General features: G+C 47.7%; 1 protein-coding gene across 1 annotated transcript; it reads left to right on the plus strand.

Annotated features, from left to right (window-relative positions):
- Nucleotides 1-4,959: 4,959 nt before the first annotated feature.
- Nucleotides 4,960-7,763, plus strand: LOC307051195 (Golgi-associated RAB2 interactor protein 6-like; the record flags this gene model as incomplete). Its single annotated transcript, XM_079701535.1, has 4 exons — nt 4,960-4,965; nt 5,192-5,797; nt 6,581-7,042; nt 7,725-7,763. The coding sequence occupies 4 exons, from the start codon at nt 4,960-4,962 to the stop codon at nt 7,761-7,763; spliced, it is 1,113 nt and encodes a 370-aa protein (XP_079557661.1).
- Nucleotides 7,764-16,313: the final 8,550 nt, after the last annotated feature.

Raw genomic sequence — 16,313 nt, forward strand, 5'->3', positions numbered from 1 at the left:
GCCGTGAAAAGCGCCGAAGGATCAGAGGCAGGGATATCCATGGGCCTGGCGGGAGTCACCATCAAAGATACAGGAGAATGCGGATCCGGCGAGGCCATTGCACGTGCCCCCCATGGATCAACTGCAGCCGTGAAAAGCGCCGAAGGATCATCGGCAGGGATGTCCATGGGCCTGGCGGGAGCCATTATCAAGGATCCAGGAGAAAGCAGATCCGGCGAGGCCATTGCAGGTACCCAACATGGATCTACTACAGCCGTGAAAAGCGACGAAGGATCAGCGGCAGGAATGGCCATGGGCTTGGCTGGAGCCAACATCAAGGATCCAGGAGAAAGCGGATCCGGCGAGGCCATTGCAGGTGCCCCCATAGATCAAGTGCAGCCGTGAAAAGCGCTGAAGGATCAGGGGCAGGGATGTCCATGGGCCTGGCGGGAGCCATTATCAAGGATCCAGCAGAAAGCGGATCCGGCGAGGCCACTGCGGGTGCCCCCCATGGATCAAATGCAGCCGTGAAAAGCGCCGAAGGATCAGCGGCAGGAATGACCATGGGCCTGGTGGGAGCCACCATCCAGGATCCAGGAGAAAGGGGATCTGGCGAGGCCATTGCAGGTACCCCCCATGGATCAACTGCAGCCGTGAAAAGCCCCAAAGGATCAGCCGCAGGGATGACCATGGGCCTGGCGGGAGCCACCATCAAGGATCCAGGAGAAAGCGGATCCGGCGAGGACATTGCAGGTGCTGCCAGCTTATCCTTGCAGGACACGAACCTGGTCTTGGCGGATGATGCCAGCACATCCTCGACGGGGACAGATGGTCCAGAGAGCAGCATGAGCATGGTGTTGCCAGTTGCAGTCACAACTGGCAAGCCTGCTGCTGGAAGAGCTGAAGGGAAGGTCGCAGACCCCGTGGTCTCCACCTTGCAGACCGAAGGCTACATGTCTGAACGGGATGGAAGCCAGAAGGGCTCCCACCCCAGGGATGAAGCCTGGACGGAAAAAAAGAAGGACATGTCTTCATCGAGGAAAAGTTCCCAACACCGCAGGACACGTGCAGGTCACCACTGGACAGGAGGGGACAAGACCCAGAAATCATCCTCCTACTGGTCCTCATCTGGCCATGGAAACTCCAAAGTTGACAAAGGACGGGAGGACAGCTCGCAAACCGAGGAACAGCCAGTCCACCACCAGTTCAGGGACTCTAAGTAAGACATCCAGTAAGATCCTCTCCTTCTTTAGGAGCTTCAGAGTCATTCCTGGTTCAGAAACAAGGCTCACACATGACCACTGAGAGGCAGACAAAGCCCCGGTTGGCTGGGATCGGCTTGGTTGGCTTCCATGTTTAGCACACATTTGCTAAAAGGGGAGAAAAAAACAAGGACATGATAAACACAAAATTCACAATAGTCGATTTCTGTAGGGTAAAAAGAAGGGAGGGATGGTCTGGGAGGAAAAGCTATTATGCAAAGCGGTATGTCCATGGGAATGTATTATCATTTCCATTTTATTTTAACATCTCTGACATCAGGATGATTTTCATACTGCTGTCAGCCAAGTGGCAGTCACTGCCTTAGAAATATCTCAACCAATTTGTTTCACTGTTGTTTTCCTTTCAATATATGCACAAGAGATGGATGACAAAGTCTGAAAGATATCTTTCAAGAACTATAAGATAAAGAAACTAAGGGGCATAAATACTCACTATCCAGGAACACAAGAAAGGTTTAGATATATTGTTAAGGAATAACAGAATAATCCAAAATGCTCTGTACTGATGAACTATGCAAATTATGTATGCATGTGGAAAGCGATTCTAAAAATTAAAACATCATAAATGAGATTATGAAATCTCATTTCATAATGAGATTATGCATTTTTAAAAGTCCATCATAAAAAAGTCTTTCCAATTTAAAAAAAAGTTGTAAATAAATTTCATGAGTCCATGAAAATCATTAAATTGTTAACAACAGTTGATAACAGTTGGATTAGAGTAACTGTTGATAACAGTTAACAACCGTTGGATTTGAGAAGAATGCCTCTGAGAACCATGTGTGTGTTTCGTTTTTGGGGTTTTTTTGCGGTATGCGGGCCTCTCGCTGCTGTGGCCTCTCCCATTGCGGAGCACAGGCTCCGGACGCACAGGCTCAGCGGCCATGGCTCACGGGCCCAGCGGCTCCACGGCATGTAGGATCTTCCCGGACAAGGACACGAACCCGTGTCCCCTGCATCGGCAGGTGGACTCCCAACCACTGCGCCACCAGGGAAGCCCCATGTGTGTTTGTATGAACCGGGGAGTCATCTGCTAGCCTTGCAATTCTCTGCTCATTCCCTTCTGTGACAACAGGGTCTACTAGGATGGAAGTTGGGTTTCCAGTAAAACTTAGGGACTTTCTCTGCAGAGCAAATTAAGTGGTAGAGGTGGAGGAGGTGAGAAATAAGATACGGATTCTGGGAGGAGTGGTAGCTTGGGAGGATGAGAGGAAGCCCTTCTCAGTTGCTCTGGTGGGTGGCTGGAAAATCCCATCTTGTGATTTCCAATAAACAAAGACCAATAGATTGTGGGGATCAATGTGTCCTTGGAGTTAACTCTTGAAGCACTGGGTCTTGGTAAGAGGAGAGAAAGAGCCATGTTCTCTAAGACCTGAGAGGGATTTGGGGGAAGCCTTCCGGAAATGTGAGGAGTTCTGGGGTAGAGGAGGGAGATAAAGGGGAACTCTTTCCAAAGCCTTTGACTCAGAGCCCCAGATTCTCACTATGCCAGAGGCTGAATCAGCCTACTTAAAACAGCTTCATCTTAGGATTCTGTACCCTTGGCTTTAGCTTTTGTCTTTCTTAGCCTGTATTAGGCATTCTCACTCCCTCACCCCAAAGGACTTCTTTAACGTGAACCTAGTTAGTCCACTGTGCAGGGCGTTAGCTGACCAGACCCACAGTTGACACAATTTACACCTCCAGTGCAGTAGTAAAGTGGAGGTGGGGACTTGCCCACCGCAACTGCCCTGCCTGGCACTTTCTCTGGATTTCCTTTTCTATCTTGACAGTTCATCAAGAGACACATGCACAGATACCTACGTATTTCAAAGCAACAGGCATCTTCCTCTGGAGGGAGACATCAATTTGGGTATCAAGTCAGTACACCCTATCAGATAGAGGCCAATATTTTGGACAGCAATATTCATCACCATGGTGGCAATTCTGCAGCTGAAAGTGCAATTAGGCAATGGATGGTTGATTACAAACTAACCAATGTCCCAAACTTCAAGTCTGGCAACACACATACATACTAGAAAGGGTTTTTTTCCCTACAGCAAAATAAGGTCATTCACAGGATTGTTGAAGATGTGCTATGGTGGGAGGCATATTGAAGGCAGTGTCGTGGCTGGCAGAGCAAGCATGATGTGATGCTGGGGGACACAGCAGGGGCCACGCCATGCAAGGCCTTGAGGTCCATTTAAAGGATTTTCATTTCGGACCTTGGAGTGATGCAAAGCCATGATATGTTTTAAATAGGGGAGTGGCCTGATCAAATGTGCACTTTGTGGAGGGCACTGTGGTTTCTGTGAAAAGAAGTATTTGGCTGGGGGGGTTGTTAATATGGGACTTTATGTTACTTCCTAGTTTTGGCCACAGGATCTATATAATGAGGAGATTGGAGGGTATGTTTTGAAAGACACCGTTCCATTTGAAATATCCACGTGGGGTGCATTTCTTGAATGAAGGACTTGTGGCCCCAGCTGCTGGGGGTGCATCCCACAGAAAGCCTTCAGCTGGCAGTGAGTTTGGAAATTGCCTGGGTTCCTCACCCGAGGTGCACGGCAAGAAATGATTGATGTGGAGTGTGAAGCTCAGGCCATCGTAGCCCAACACAGACCCTCTCGGAAGGGTCACTCCAGTTCAAGAGCTCAGCTTCGGGCTTCCCTGGTGGCGCAGTGGTTGGGAGTCCGCCTGCCGATGCAGGGGACACGGGTTCGTGCCCCGGTCCGGGAGGACCCCACATGCCGCGGAGCGGCTGGGCCCGTGAGCCATGGCTCCGGAGCCTGTGCTCCGCAACGAGAGAGGCCACAACAGTGAGAGGCCCGCGTACCGCAAAAAAAAAAAAAAAAAGCAGGGGTCAAGGAGGGAAGGATTGAGAGTTTGGGATTAGCAGATACAAACTACAGGATGGATAAACAGCAGGGTCCTACTGTAGAGCACAGAGAACTATATTCAGTATCCTGTGATAAACCATAATGGAAAAGAATATGAAAAAGAATGTATGTATACAAAAAACTGAATCAGAAATTAACAGAAGAAATTAACACAACACAAATTAACACAACATTGTAAATCAACTATACATCAATAAAAAAGAAGAAGGAAAAGAAAAAAAATACAAACCAAGTTTGGGTTACCTTTGTGGGGAGGGAGCGTGCAGAAGAGGGGCTGGCAGGGTTCTATTTCTTGCTCTGGGTGGCAGCTACAAGGGTGTTCACTTTCTTGTTACTCATTAAGCTATATTTATGGTTTCTGCACTTTCATGAATGTGTGTTATATTTCACAATAAAAACTTTCTAAAACTGTAAAAAATATAAATATAAATAAAAGTTAGCCTCCTTGAAAAGACAAAATGGGTGAGAAAATTCTCCATATCCTGGAAATGACAGTACCAATGGGACTCTGACAGGTAGCACTCTTTCTAAGTTCCTGCCAGCACTGTGTTATATACGCTGGGGGCACAGAGAACACCAATTCCCATAGGATGCCTGCCCTTAGCAAGTACACAGTCCACTTCCAGGATTTTATCCCCAGGACATCATTCAGCAGAAGCACGAAGAGGATCCCTGCAGGGAGATTTGTCACAACAACAAGACTGGAAACCACCCAGATATTTACAAAAGCAGGAGGGTTTTCTCAACCTTTTGATTAGAAAGACTATCCAGCCTACCCACACCTATACCCTGGCAGGGTCAGCCTGTTCCCTATGGACATGGTGGTTGGTTTAGGGGGAGGCTGGTGAGCCTGCCCCAAGGGGGTGGGGACTTGGAGGCTCAACAAAGGGGTGTGTGATGTGATGGTGACGGGTCACAAAGGACTTGCGGTATAAATATGGTCGGGCCAAGAGACTCTGGCAGAGTCCTGCAGGGAGGTGACGAGTTGCTTTCATTCCCTCTCTCTCTCCGAGACTCAACTTGTGGCTGGTGGCTCTGTCTTGAACGAAGAGAGCCATGAGCAGTGAGACTTTACCTCATTACATGGCCAATAGCTACTGTTCAGTGGGGGTGTTGAGGACCTCCAAGGGGGTCCTGCAACAACTGTACGAGGGAGGAGAGTATGACCTTTTCAAGTACGCTCCCATGTTTGAGAGCGACTTTATCCAGGTCAGCAAGAAAGGAGAACTGATTGACCTAGACAACCGCGTCCGAAGGGTGACTGTGGGTGTCGCATCCACCAGCCCCCTCTTCCCACTACCTGACGTCATGCTCCTGGCCCGAACAACGAAAGTCTGTGAAGAGCATGTCAGATGCGCCGGGATCACCAAGGGGAGAGGTTGCAAGCCCGTGAAGATCCTAGAGCTCACCAGGCTGCTTCCCTTGAAGTTTGTCAAGATCTCCATCCACAACCGTGAGAAACAGCAGCTGTGCCTGAATCTTGCTACTGGCCGTACTTTCTATCTGCAGCTGTGCCCCTCTTCCGATGCACAAAAAGACCTCTTTTCCCATTGGGAAAAGCTTGTCTATATCCTGAGACCACCGGTAGACAGTTACGGCAGTACCCCGATGCTCCAAACTGGAGATGCAGCGACTACAGAGGATGCCAAAATCCTAGTGGGAAGCACCCACAGAGACTCAAGAACACGGGGCAGGGTGCTTTGGGAGAGCAGGGCAAAGCTGGTCCTTCATAGCCTTTGGTGCTCTCTGAGACTCACCTGGGAAATACCTTCTATTGTTGAAAAGGGTCAGGGACAAACGAGCTATCACTACGGGAGTCACCACACTGGAGAGGTTCAGAGTGCTTCTCCACCTTGTCCCACGAGGCCAAATTTCAGAGAGACCTTAGGTATCATCTCAGCTGCACTGGTCTCATCACCAGGGCTGTAATCCCTTCTACAGCATCCTGTCTGGTCTCTTCTTGAACACTTACCCCAGCCCAGGTAGTCTCAGCAGTTGGGGAACATCATTCACAGTTAGGAAGTCCTTCCCTCATTGTGTCTCCCCGCGACTCCGACATGCTGATTCAAATCAGCCCAACCCGTGGAGTCACCAAAATGTAGAAGGTGTGCATCCCTTGACCCAGGAACCCCACTTCTAGGAATCTGTCCTGCAGAGAGAGAAGCACAAGGGTATAAAGTTAAAGTGTATATCATCATGGAGAATTGTATCAGTGCTCTCCCTGACCCTGGGACTCTTCAAGTAAAGTGGAGTGGCCGTTTGACAGGGGTGCAGTAGATGGGGTCTTGCATCCAATGGGAGCTTAGACTGGGTGATTTCAAAGGTTATTCTAAGTATAAGGCCTTGAGTTGCTCAGCTCCAGGATGAGAGACGAGCGGACAGTTCTGATCTCACTTTCTGTCATCTCTATCTTACCTGTTTCTCCTCCCCTTGGCTCAGACCACAGAGCTCCACAGAGAAAGGGATCAGGATGAGGTTGGGCTTCACAAGCTTCGTGACGTGACTGGAGCCACGTCTTGTGCTTATGTGGGGGGAGAGGGAATCCATCATGCCCCCCATGGATCAACTGCAGCCCTGAAAGGCGCCGAAGGATCGGCGGCAGGGATGACCGTGGGCCTGGCGGGAGCCACCACCGAGGATCCAGGAGAAAGGGGATCCGGCCAGGCCACTGCAGGTGCTGCCAGCCTATCCCTGCAGGACACGAACCTGGTCTCGCCGGATGTTGCCAGCACATCCTCGACGGGGGCAGATGGTCCAGAGAGCAGCAGGAGCATGGTGTTGCCAGGTGCAGTCACAACCAGCAAGCCTGCTGCTGGAAGAGCTGAAGGGAAGGTCGCAGCCCCCGTGGTCTCCACCTTGCAGAGCGAAGGCTACACGTCTGAACGGGATGGAAGCCAGAAGGTCTCCCACCCCAGGGATGAAGCCTGCAAGGAAAAAGAGGAAAGAAGGACACGTCTTCATCCAGGAAAAGTTCCCATCATCGCAGGACACGTGAAGGTCACCGCAGGACAGGAGGGGACAAGACCCAGAAATCATCCTCCCACTGGTCCTCATGCGGCCACGGAAACTCCAAAGTTGACAAAGGAGGGGCGGACAGCTCGCAGATGGAGGAAGAGCCAGCCCGCCACCAGTTCGGGGACTCTAAGTAAGACGTCCAGTGAGATCTTCTCCTTCTTTAGGTGCTTCAGTCATTCCTGATTCAGAAACAAGGCTCACACATGACCATTGAGAGGCAGACAAAGCCCCGGTTGGCTTGGATCCTTCCCTAGAGATGCAATTCCTACTTTCTTTAATAAAGGAAACCATACAACTCCAAAAGAAATGCTATCTTGTGTTTTCTATGTCCCCTCGCCTGGTAGGGACTTCTCTGATGCGAATTGTGCTTTGGCCTGAGACCCCAGCCTCCAGTCAAGCAGGACCCCCACCTCCCACCCACCCCCAGCAGAGCCAGCATTAGTGCCCTGCCTTGCCTCAACCCCTTTCTGCCTTTGGTTTCCCCAAGACTATGGCTGCAAGTCACAGACTACGGGCTGGGAAGCATCACCACCAGCATGTCCCCATGCCCTTCTTTTTCTCCCTGAAGGTCCCTGAACATGGTCATTCAGTCCAGTCCATAGACTAAGTGAAGACAGGACTCCTGTCTCCTCTAGGGATAATCAGGGAAGAAAAGAAGGGGTGCCTCAGCATTTGTAGGCAACCAGAATAGTGAAGTTTATCATCTTGATCAGGACTGACAGCCTGAGGGTCAAATCTTGCCAACTGCCTGGTTTTATGAGTAAAGTTTTATTGGGCATAGCTACAGTCATTTATTTAAATATTGTCTAAGGCTGCTTTCACATGAAAATGACAGATTTGAGTAGCTGTCTCAGAAACCACATGGCCTGCAAAGTCGCAGAAAAGTTTGGCCCACCTGATTTTAATCTTAAAATTCTTCTTCCTCCTGGGTATATACTCTGGGTAAACTCTCACAAACGCTTTCCAGGAGACAACTAGGAGAATGTTTCTAGTAAAACTGTAACAGTAAAACCCTGGAAAGAGTCCACATGTTCGCCAAATGGGAGAAATGATCAATCGTGTCATATGCCTACAGTGCATATGACACAGCAGTGAAGATGAATAGCAGCTGTACAGGTTAGCATGGGGGAGTCTCCCGTAATGTCGAATAAGAAAAGCAAGTCAGAAAACTACATACAATACAGTTCCATTTGTAGAAAAGTTCAAAAACAACATCAAACAATATGAGTAGGGGCACACATTTGCTAAAAGGGGAGAAAAAAACAAAGACATGATAAACACAAAATTCACAATAGTGGATTTCTGTAGGGTAAAAAGAAGGGAGGGGTGGTCTGGGAGGAAAAGCTTCAACAGAGTGGGAATGTTTCTATTAGGCAAACTGGTATGTCCATGGGAATGTATTATCGTTTCCATTTTATTTTAACATCTCTGACATCAGGACGATTTTTATACTGCTGTCAGCCAAGTGGCAGTCACTGCCTTAGAAATATCTCTACCAATTTGTTTTACTGTTGTTTTCCTTTCAATATATGCACAACAGATGGATGACAAAGTCTGAAAGATGTCTTGCAATAACTATAAGATAAAGAAACTAAGTGATATAAATACTCACTATCCAGGAACACAAGAAAGGTTTAGATATATTGTTAAGGAATAACAGAATAATCCAAAATGCTCTGTACTGATGAACTCTGTAAATTATGTATGCATGTGGAAAGCGATTCTAAAATTTAAAAAATCGTAAATGAGATTATGAAACTTCATTTCATAATGAGATTATGCACTTTTAAATGTCCATCATAAAAGTCTTTCCAAGTTATAAAAAGTTGTAAATAAATTTCATGAGTCCATGAAAATCATTCAATTGTTAACAACAGTTGATAACAGTTGGACTAGAGTAACTGTTGATGACAGTTAACAACCGTTGGATTTGAGAAGAATGCCTCTGAGAACCATGTGTGTTTGTATGAACCGGGGAGTCATCTGTTAGCCTTGCAATTCTCTGCTCATTCCCTTCTGTGACAACAGGGTCTACTAGGATGGAAGTTGGGTTTCCAGTAAAACTTAGGGACTTTTTCTGCAGAGCAAATTAAGTGGTAGAGGTGGAGGAGGTGAGAAATAAGATACGGATTCTGGGAGGAGTGGTAGCTTGGGAGGATGAGAGGAAGCCCTTCTCAGTTGCTCTGGTGGGTGGCTGGAAAATCCCATCTTGTGATTTCCAATAAACAAAGACCAATAGATTGTGGGGATCAATGTGTCCTTGGAGTTAACTCTTGAAGCAGTGGGTCTTGGTAAGAGGAGAGAAAGAGCCGTGTTCTCTAAGACCTGAGAGGGATTTGGGGGAAGCCTTCCAGAAATGTGAGCAGTTACGGGGTAGAGGAGGGAGATAAAGGGGAACTCTTTCCAAAGCCTTTGACTCAGAGCCCCAGATTTTCACTATGCCAGAGGCTGAATCAGCCTAGGTAAAACAGCTTCATCTTAGGATTCTGCACCCTTGGCTTTACCTTTTGTCTTTCTTAGCCTGTATTACGCATTCTCACTCCCTCACCCCAAAGGACTTCTTTAACACGAACCTAGTCAATCCACTATGCAGGGCATTAGCTGAGCAGACCCACAGTTGACACAATTTACACCTCCAGTGAAGTAGTAAAGTGGAGGTGGGGACTTGCCCACTGCAACGTGCCCTGCCTGGCACTTTCTCTGGATTTCATTTTCTATCTTGACAGTTCATCAAGAGGCACATGCACAGATACCTACGTATATCAAAGCAACAGGCATCTTCCTCTGGAGGGAGACATCAATTTGGGTATCAAGTCAGTACACCCTATCAGATAAAGGCCAATATTTTGGACAGCAATATTCATAACCATGGTAGCGATTCTGCAGCTGCCAAGTGCAATTAGGCAATGGATGGTTGATTACAAACTGACCAATGTCCCAAACTTCAAGTCTGGCAACACACATACATACTAGAAGGGGTTTTTTTCCCTACAGCAAAATAAGGTCATTCACAGGATTGTTGTGATCGACTGGAGTCTTTCAGACAGAAGAAAGACGTGCTATGGTGGGAGGCATATTGAAGGCAGTGTCATGGCTGGCAGAGCAAGCGTGATGTGATGCTGGGGGACACAGCAGGGGCCACGCCATGCAAGGCCTTGAGGTCCATTTAAAGGATTTTCATTTCGGACCTTGGAGTGATGCAAAGCCATGATATGTTTTAAATAGGGGAGTGGCCTGATCAAATGTGCGCTTTGTGGAGGGTACTGTGGTTTCTGTGAAAAGAAGTATTTGGCTGGGGGTTTGTTAATATGGGACTTTATGTTACTTCCTATTTTTGGCCACAGGATCTATATAATGAGGAGATTGGAGGGTATGTTTTGAAAGACACCGTTCCATTTGAAATATCCACGTGGGGTGGACATTTCTTCAACGAAGGACTTGTGGCCCCAGCTGCTGGGGGTGCTTCCCACAGAAAGCCTTCAGCTGGCAGTGAGTTTGGAAATTGCCTGGGTTCCTCACCCGAGGTGCACGGCAAGAACTGATTGATGTGGAGTGTGAAGTTCAGGCCATCGTAGCCCAACACAGACCCTCTCGGAAGGGTCACTCCAGTTCAAGAGCTCAGCTTCGGGCTTCCCTGGTGGCGCAGTGGTTGTGAGTCCGCCTGCCGATGCAGGGTACACGGGTTCATGCCCCGGTCCGGGAGGACCCCACATGCCGCAGAGCAGCTGGGCCCGTGAGCCACGGCCACTGAGCCTGCGCATCCGGAGCCTGTGCTCCGCAACGGGAGAGGCCACAACAGTGAGAGGCCCGCGTACCGCAAAAAAAAAAAAAAAAAAAAAAAGCAGGAGGGAAGGAGGGAACGGTGACATATGTGAAGAAGGACAAACACAAGGCCACAGCGGGAGGGATCTTGGCTAATCCATATGAACAGGCAAAGCAATGGTATCGCTCCTGCATAGCCCTGAATGAAAGCAAACAGGAATCAATGGGCTAAAAACCATGGATTCAATAAAGCTATTAAGTGTCAGCAATTCCATTTTTTAAATTTAATTTTATTTATTTATTTTTTGCTGCATTGGGTCTTTGCTGCCCTGTGCGGGCTTCTCATTGCAGTGGCTTCTCTTGTTGCAGAGTATGGGCTCTAGGTGTGTGGGCTTCAGTAGTTGTGGCACACAGGCTCAGTAGTTGTGGCACATGGGCTCTAGAGCGTAGGCTCTGTAGTTAGGGAGCGTGCGCTTAGTTGCTCTGTGGCATGTGGGATCTTCCTGGACCAGGGCTCGAACCCGTGTCCCCTGCATTGGCAGGAGGATTCTTAACCACTGCTCAACCAGGGAAGCCCCGGCAATTCCTTTTGAGGCCAATTAATCCTTCCATGGCTATATCCCCTGTTGCTCCCAAGACTCACTACTCTCCTGGCAAGGAATTTGGGTAACATGGTTCCCAATAAAGGCTTTGTCATCGTTTGTCTCCTGCCAGCCATTTTATCCATGTGGGAGGGGGACTCCTTGGCATCGGCTGTCTTCCACCAGCATTGTTCTTGCTACAACCCTAAGTCAATTGCTTTATGTTGCAAGGGAAACCACTTAATCTCACCGGCTAACACCTAACAAGGGGCCAGATCTCCTGATGGTTAGTGACGCTGTTGGCACCCTTCCCAAGGAAACAGATCACATTACCATGTGTTCCTTTGCTCATGAACACAGTAGGGAGACTTACCCTGTGACAGGTGCTGTACTAAGAATATCATATGTACTTGTCTTATTTCATTCCTGCAATGGCCCTATGAGATAGGCACTATTGTGTCCATTTAGTGGACGAGGAAACCGAGTCTTAAATGGTTTAGTAGCTGTTCAGTGTCTTAGGACTCCAAAGCCTGCCTCATGACCACCATGTTATACTGTCTCTATGTGCCTCCCCAATGGAAACCCTCCAGGGCTCCAGGAAATGACCGAGTCCCATCCCGCTCACCACCCACTAGCATCAGAGAGGATGGCTGAGAGCATCAGACACACAAAGAGGAATGGACTTCCTCCCAAATACAAAGTCTATGTTCGGAGAGAAACTGACGAATAGACATCCACAGTCCCCTGGGCTCTTACCAGCCGAAACTCTCATTAGCACCAAGCCAAGCAGGAGGGAGTGGGGGAAATATGGCAGCTGAATGAGTACTAAGGACCAACAACCTAGATTGGCTACAAGGAGAACTCTCATGCAATACACGAAGGAAAATTCAAGCCATTGCTTTGGAGTTGAACAAGCTGGGTCCTAATTCCCGGCTCCTCCTTTAATCTGTATGACCTCTGGCAGTTTGGGCCCTGCCGAGAAGCCACATTCCCATTTGTACACTGGAGATGTGTATCTCGCAGGGCAGCTGGGAAGAATAAAGGGGGCATTCCACATAAGAGCATTTACCACTTGCCTGCCTCAGGATGAATTCTTAAATGCCAGCTGTCGGTATTATTCCCAAAACCAGACCACAGTCATGCCAACACAACACACACACGCTGCCTTAGGCCTGCCTGGCAAATTGAGAATCTGTGCTCACAGAAACCTGACTGTTCTTTCCCACTAACCAGTGTGTCCCTGGCTACTTCAACTCTCTGCCCTGAGTTTACCCAGCAGCTAAACGGGGATAATAGTATTGTCTACCTGCTAGGTTTGTGGTCTGGAATATTCAAAAGAGAAAGATTTTAGGGACAGCCTGGTTCCTGATTTTACAGGTAAGATCACCCATCGTCATGCCCTCTTTGCCCAAAGTTTTAGACTCCACCATTTGGCTGTCCCAATACTGCAAAATATGTTGATTGGGCATTAATCCAGTGTTTGAAAACTGAGCAGGGCAGAGCCAGAGGTGAGCGCAGAAACAGCCAAAGCTCCCCGCTCACCGCACTTGGAGCCACTGGCCACTAGGGGCCGCTGCTTAGCCACAGAAAGCTGGAAGGATGCCTACCTGGCAGGTTTTCAACACCGAGGTTCTTATTTAAATGGCTTCCTGGACTATCAGAAATCCAGCTCAGGGACCCTTGCAAGGAAGACTGACTTTATTTTCCATAAGGGGGTTAACCCGTTTCCCCCTGAGGTGGAAAGAAAAGGAAGAGGGGCTGTAGCCTGCTCCCACCTAGTTTGTGGGCCACAAGGCTGGTGGGGGAGGAAACACCTGTGTGGCAGCATTGTGAAGATCCTTCACCTGCAAGAATTTCCCCAGTGCCCAGTGACTGAAATCCCTTTAAATCTTATAAACACTGTAAACTTCCAAAGCCCACTGATAAGTGTAGTTTCAGGGAAGGGGCCACATGTCAGGCCACTAGTAAATGCTATTACATAGGAAAAGGAATCCATGCACGAGGAAGAGCATGCAAACCTAGAGTTACCAGATAGAGGCTGAATTCCAGTTATTAGCTGTGAAGCCTTGGACAAGTTACTTAACATCTCTGAGCTTTAGTTTCCTTTAAAAGCCCTACTTCATGGGCTTTTTGCGTGGGTTTACTTGAATGAGATAACGTACACAAAATTTCTGACCTATTGAAAGACTAAGTAATTAGCTGTTCTTCTTTCTTCAGGTCAAAGTAAGCTGCACTCAAGGTCTGGAGAGCAGGCATGCTGGCAGGGGTTAGGGGTTTAGGAAGAGGAACGGGGGTGACAAGGGAAGTTTAAAAGGCAGGAGACCAACGTAGATGTCTCCAGCTCACTGACATCCAGATGAAGCAAGTCAAGAAGCTTCAAGATGTGTGTTCACATATTCAGAATTCTTTTCCCGTTGTGTGTTTGTAGGGTATGCCATGCAGTGTGTGTGTGAAGTTAGCGGTGGTATAACTAGAGCTCAACTTTATATCCCAGATGCCAGAAAATGGGTAAAGTCCCCTGGAGGCAGGACACCTGAGGCAAAATGAGACTAGAAAAAATATCAGTTGCCAGAGAGATCAGGAAAAATTAGGGAGATTCTAAGACTACCCAGTTCCGGATCCCATGCTGGGAGAAATGCAAAGTGAATCAGAGCACATCCACAGGGGAGCGAGTGGCTTGGGTGGGGGACACAAACAGTCCCCAAAGATGAGTTGAAGAAATGTGGAATGCTCCTCTAGAAAAAGAGAATCACAAAGGGAATTGGATCCCTATCTTTGGAGCGCTCAAAGACTGTGGAGAAATAGAAGCAGCCGGCTGATTCACAGCAGGGGCCCAGGAAGGTAAATGTAGGACCAATGAGCATTGGAGAGTCCATGAGTCCCCTAATATCTTCACTCTGTGTGTGTGTGTGTGTGTGTTTACTGTACAAATTGTGCATCTTTTAGGGGGAAAGGATCGATCTATAGCTTTCATCAGATTCTCATGACCTCAAATAAGTTAAGAATCCCACATATAAATAGTAACAGCTAATATTTATCAAACAATTACTAAATACCAAGCACTGGGCCAAGCCCTTTATGCGAGTCATTGAATCCCCATAAGAACCCTCAAGAGGCAGTATAGCCAACTATGAATGCAGGCTTCGCAGCCAGCCAGCCTTAGTTTATATCCCAATTCTGTCACTAGCTAGCTATGTGACCTTTGACAACTCACTTTCTCAGTTTCCTAGTCTGTAAAATGGGGATAGTAATAATAACTTCAAACGGTGTGTATGAGGATTAAGTTGGTACCTATCAAGCTTTTAGAACAGCATGTGACAGATGCTGTACAACTCTTAGCTATTTTGTGACATGCTGATAAATGTTTTAAAACTGGCCCTTGAAGAAAATAAAGCTCTAATTACAGTAGTATTGAATATTTAACAATTTCTGTGGTGTAAATATTCCCAACGTGGCCAATTTCAAGCTATCAAACTAAAGTCAATCAGCTCACAACAATTCTAAAAATTTAACAATCAGCTTTCATAAGATGATACAAGCAGGCTCCAGCACACCACTATATTAAAGTTCTTCTCTCTCTCTCTCTCTCTCTCTCTGCCCCCACCCCATCTCTCTCCTTCTCTCTTGATGATTGTAGATGGCCAACAGATGTCTTCCTAGCTCCCTGAAAGAGTGGAGTTTACGTAGAATTGGGAGAAGCAAAGTTCATGTTCTGTTGGAGGTTACAGGTTAGATAAAGGGAATTTAAGGGAAGCTGACAAGAGAGTAGAACCTACTTGGGTCAAGGAATGTTTCTGCAACTGGTAGACATGGATCTTCCTTGGGGTGAGGAGGAAATCAATAGCTACCGTGTATCGAGGGCTCATTACACGCAAGGTCCTACCTCCCCATTCTTTCGTTTAATCTTCACAACAGCCCCTGAGGTAGGTGGTACTAGGTGGTCCTTGCCCCAGGTTCACAGAGGAGGCAAGGGGAGCTCTAAGACATTTAAGAAATCTGCCCAAGGATGTGTGGCAGGAGGGCTAAGAGCTGAGGGTGGAGCCCAGGACTGTGTGACTCTAAAGTCCTCACTTGGACCACTTTCCTGTGCTGCTGCTCCAGCAACAGAGAAGCATCCAGGGAAGGCCACTGAGAAGGGTGGCAAGGGGCATCTGTGCAACTCCCTGGGTAAATTCTAAGGGGGGAGCCTCAACTTTCACCATCTTTCCAGCAGCCTGATCCAGAAAGCCCCTTTGCAGATGAATTCTTCAAGCTCCTCCATGAACAGAAGGCTCCCCCAGCCACCCAAATCTCCAGGACCTTTCTGCTGCTGCTGCTGCTGCTGCCATGGGGTTGCTCTCCCATGGTCGTTCTCTGGGAGTATAATTATCCCCGCCCTTATCCCACAGAGTTAGTTCAAGTACTCACCTTGAGGCCATTTTGGGAAACGGCAGCCATGGAGTCACAGTCACGTGACCTACAAAGACATGGAAAAATGTTAAGCTTCCACCATCCCTGATGCATATTTTCTTTTTATTCCTCTAAAGGGGCCATACAGGATATAATTAGGATGACAGTTTCAGGAAGCAGATTTTTCATTTCCAGTCATGGCCGTGTCATTTGTAAATGATGTGACTTTGGGTGATTTACATCATCTCTTTGGGCCTCAGTTTCCTCATCTGTAAAATGGAGATGAGCATCCCAAAGCACTATCGAGAGTACTGAATGAAATAATATTGAAAGGGGTCATAAAGGGGACTTAAAGTCATATTGTGAACCTATCATACACTCAGTAAATGTTCACTATTATAGTCTGCCCATAGATCCATCTTCCA

This window comes from Hyperoodon ampullatus, assembly GCF_949752795.1.
Source record: "Hyperoodon ampullatus genome assembly, chromosome: 4".
Classification (NCBI taxonomy): Eukaryota; Metazoa; Chordata; class Mammalia; order Artiodactyla; family Ziphiidae; genus Hyperoodon; species Hyperoodon ampullatus.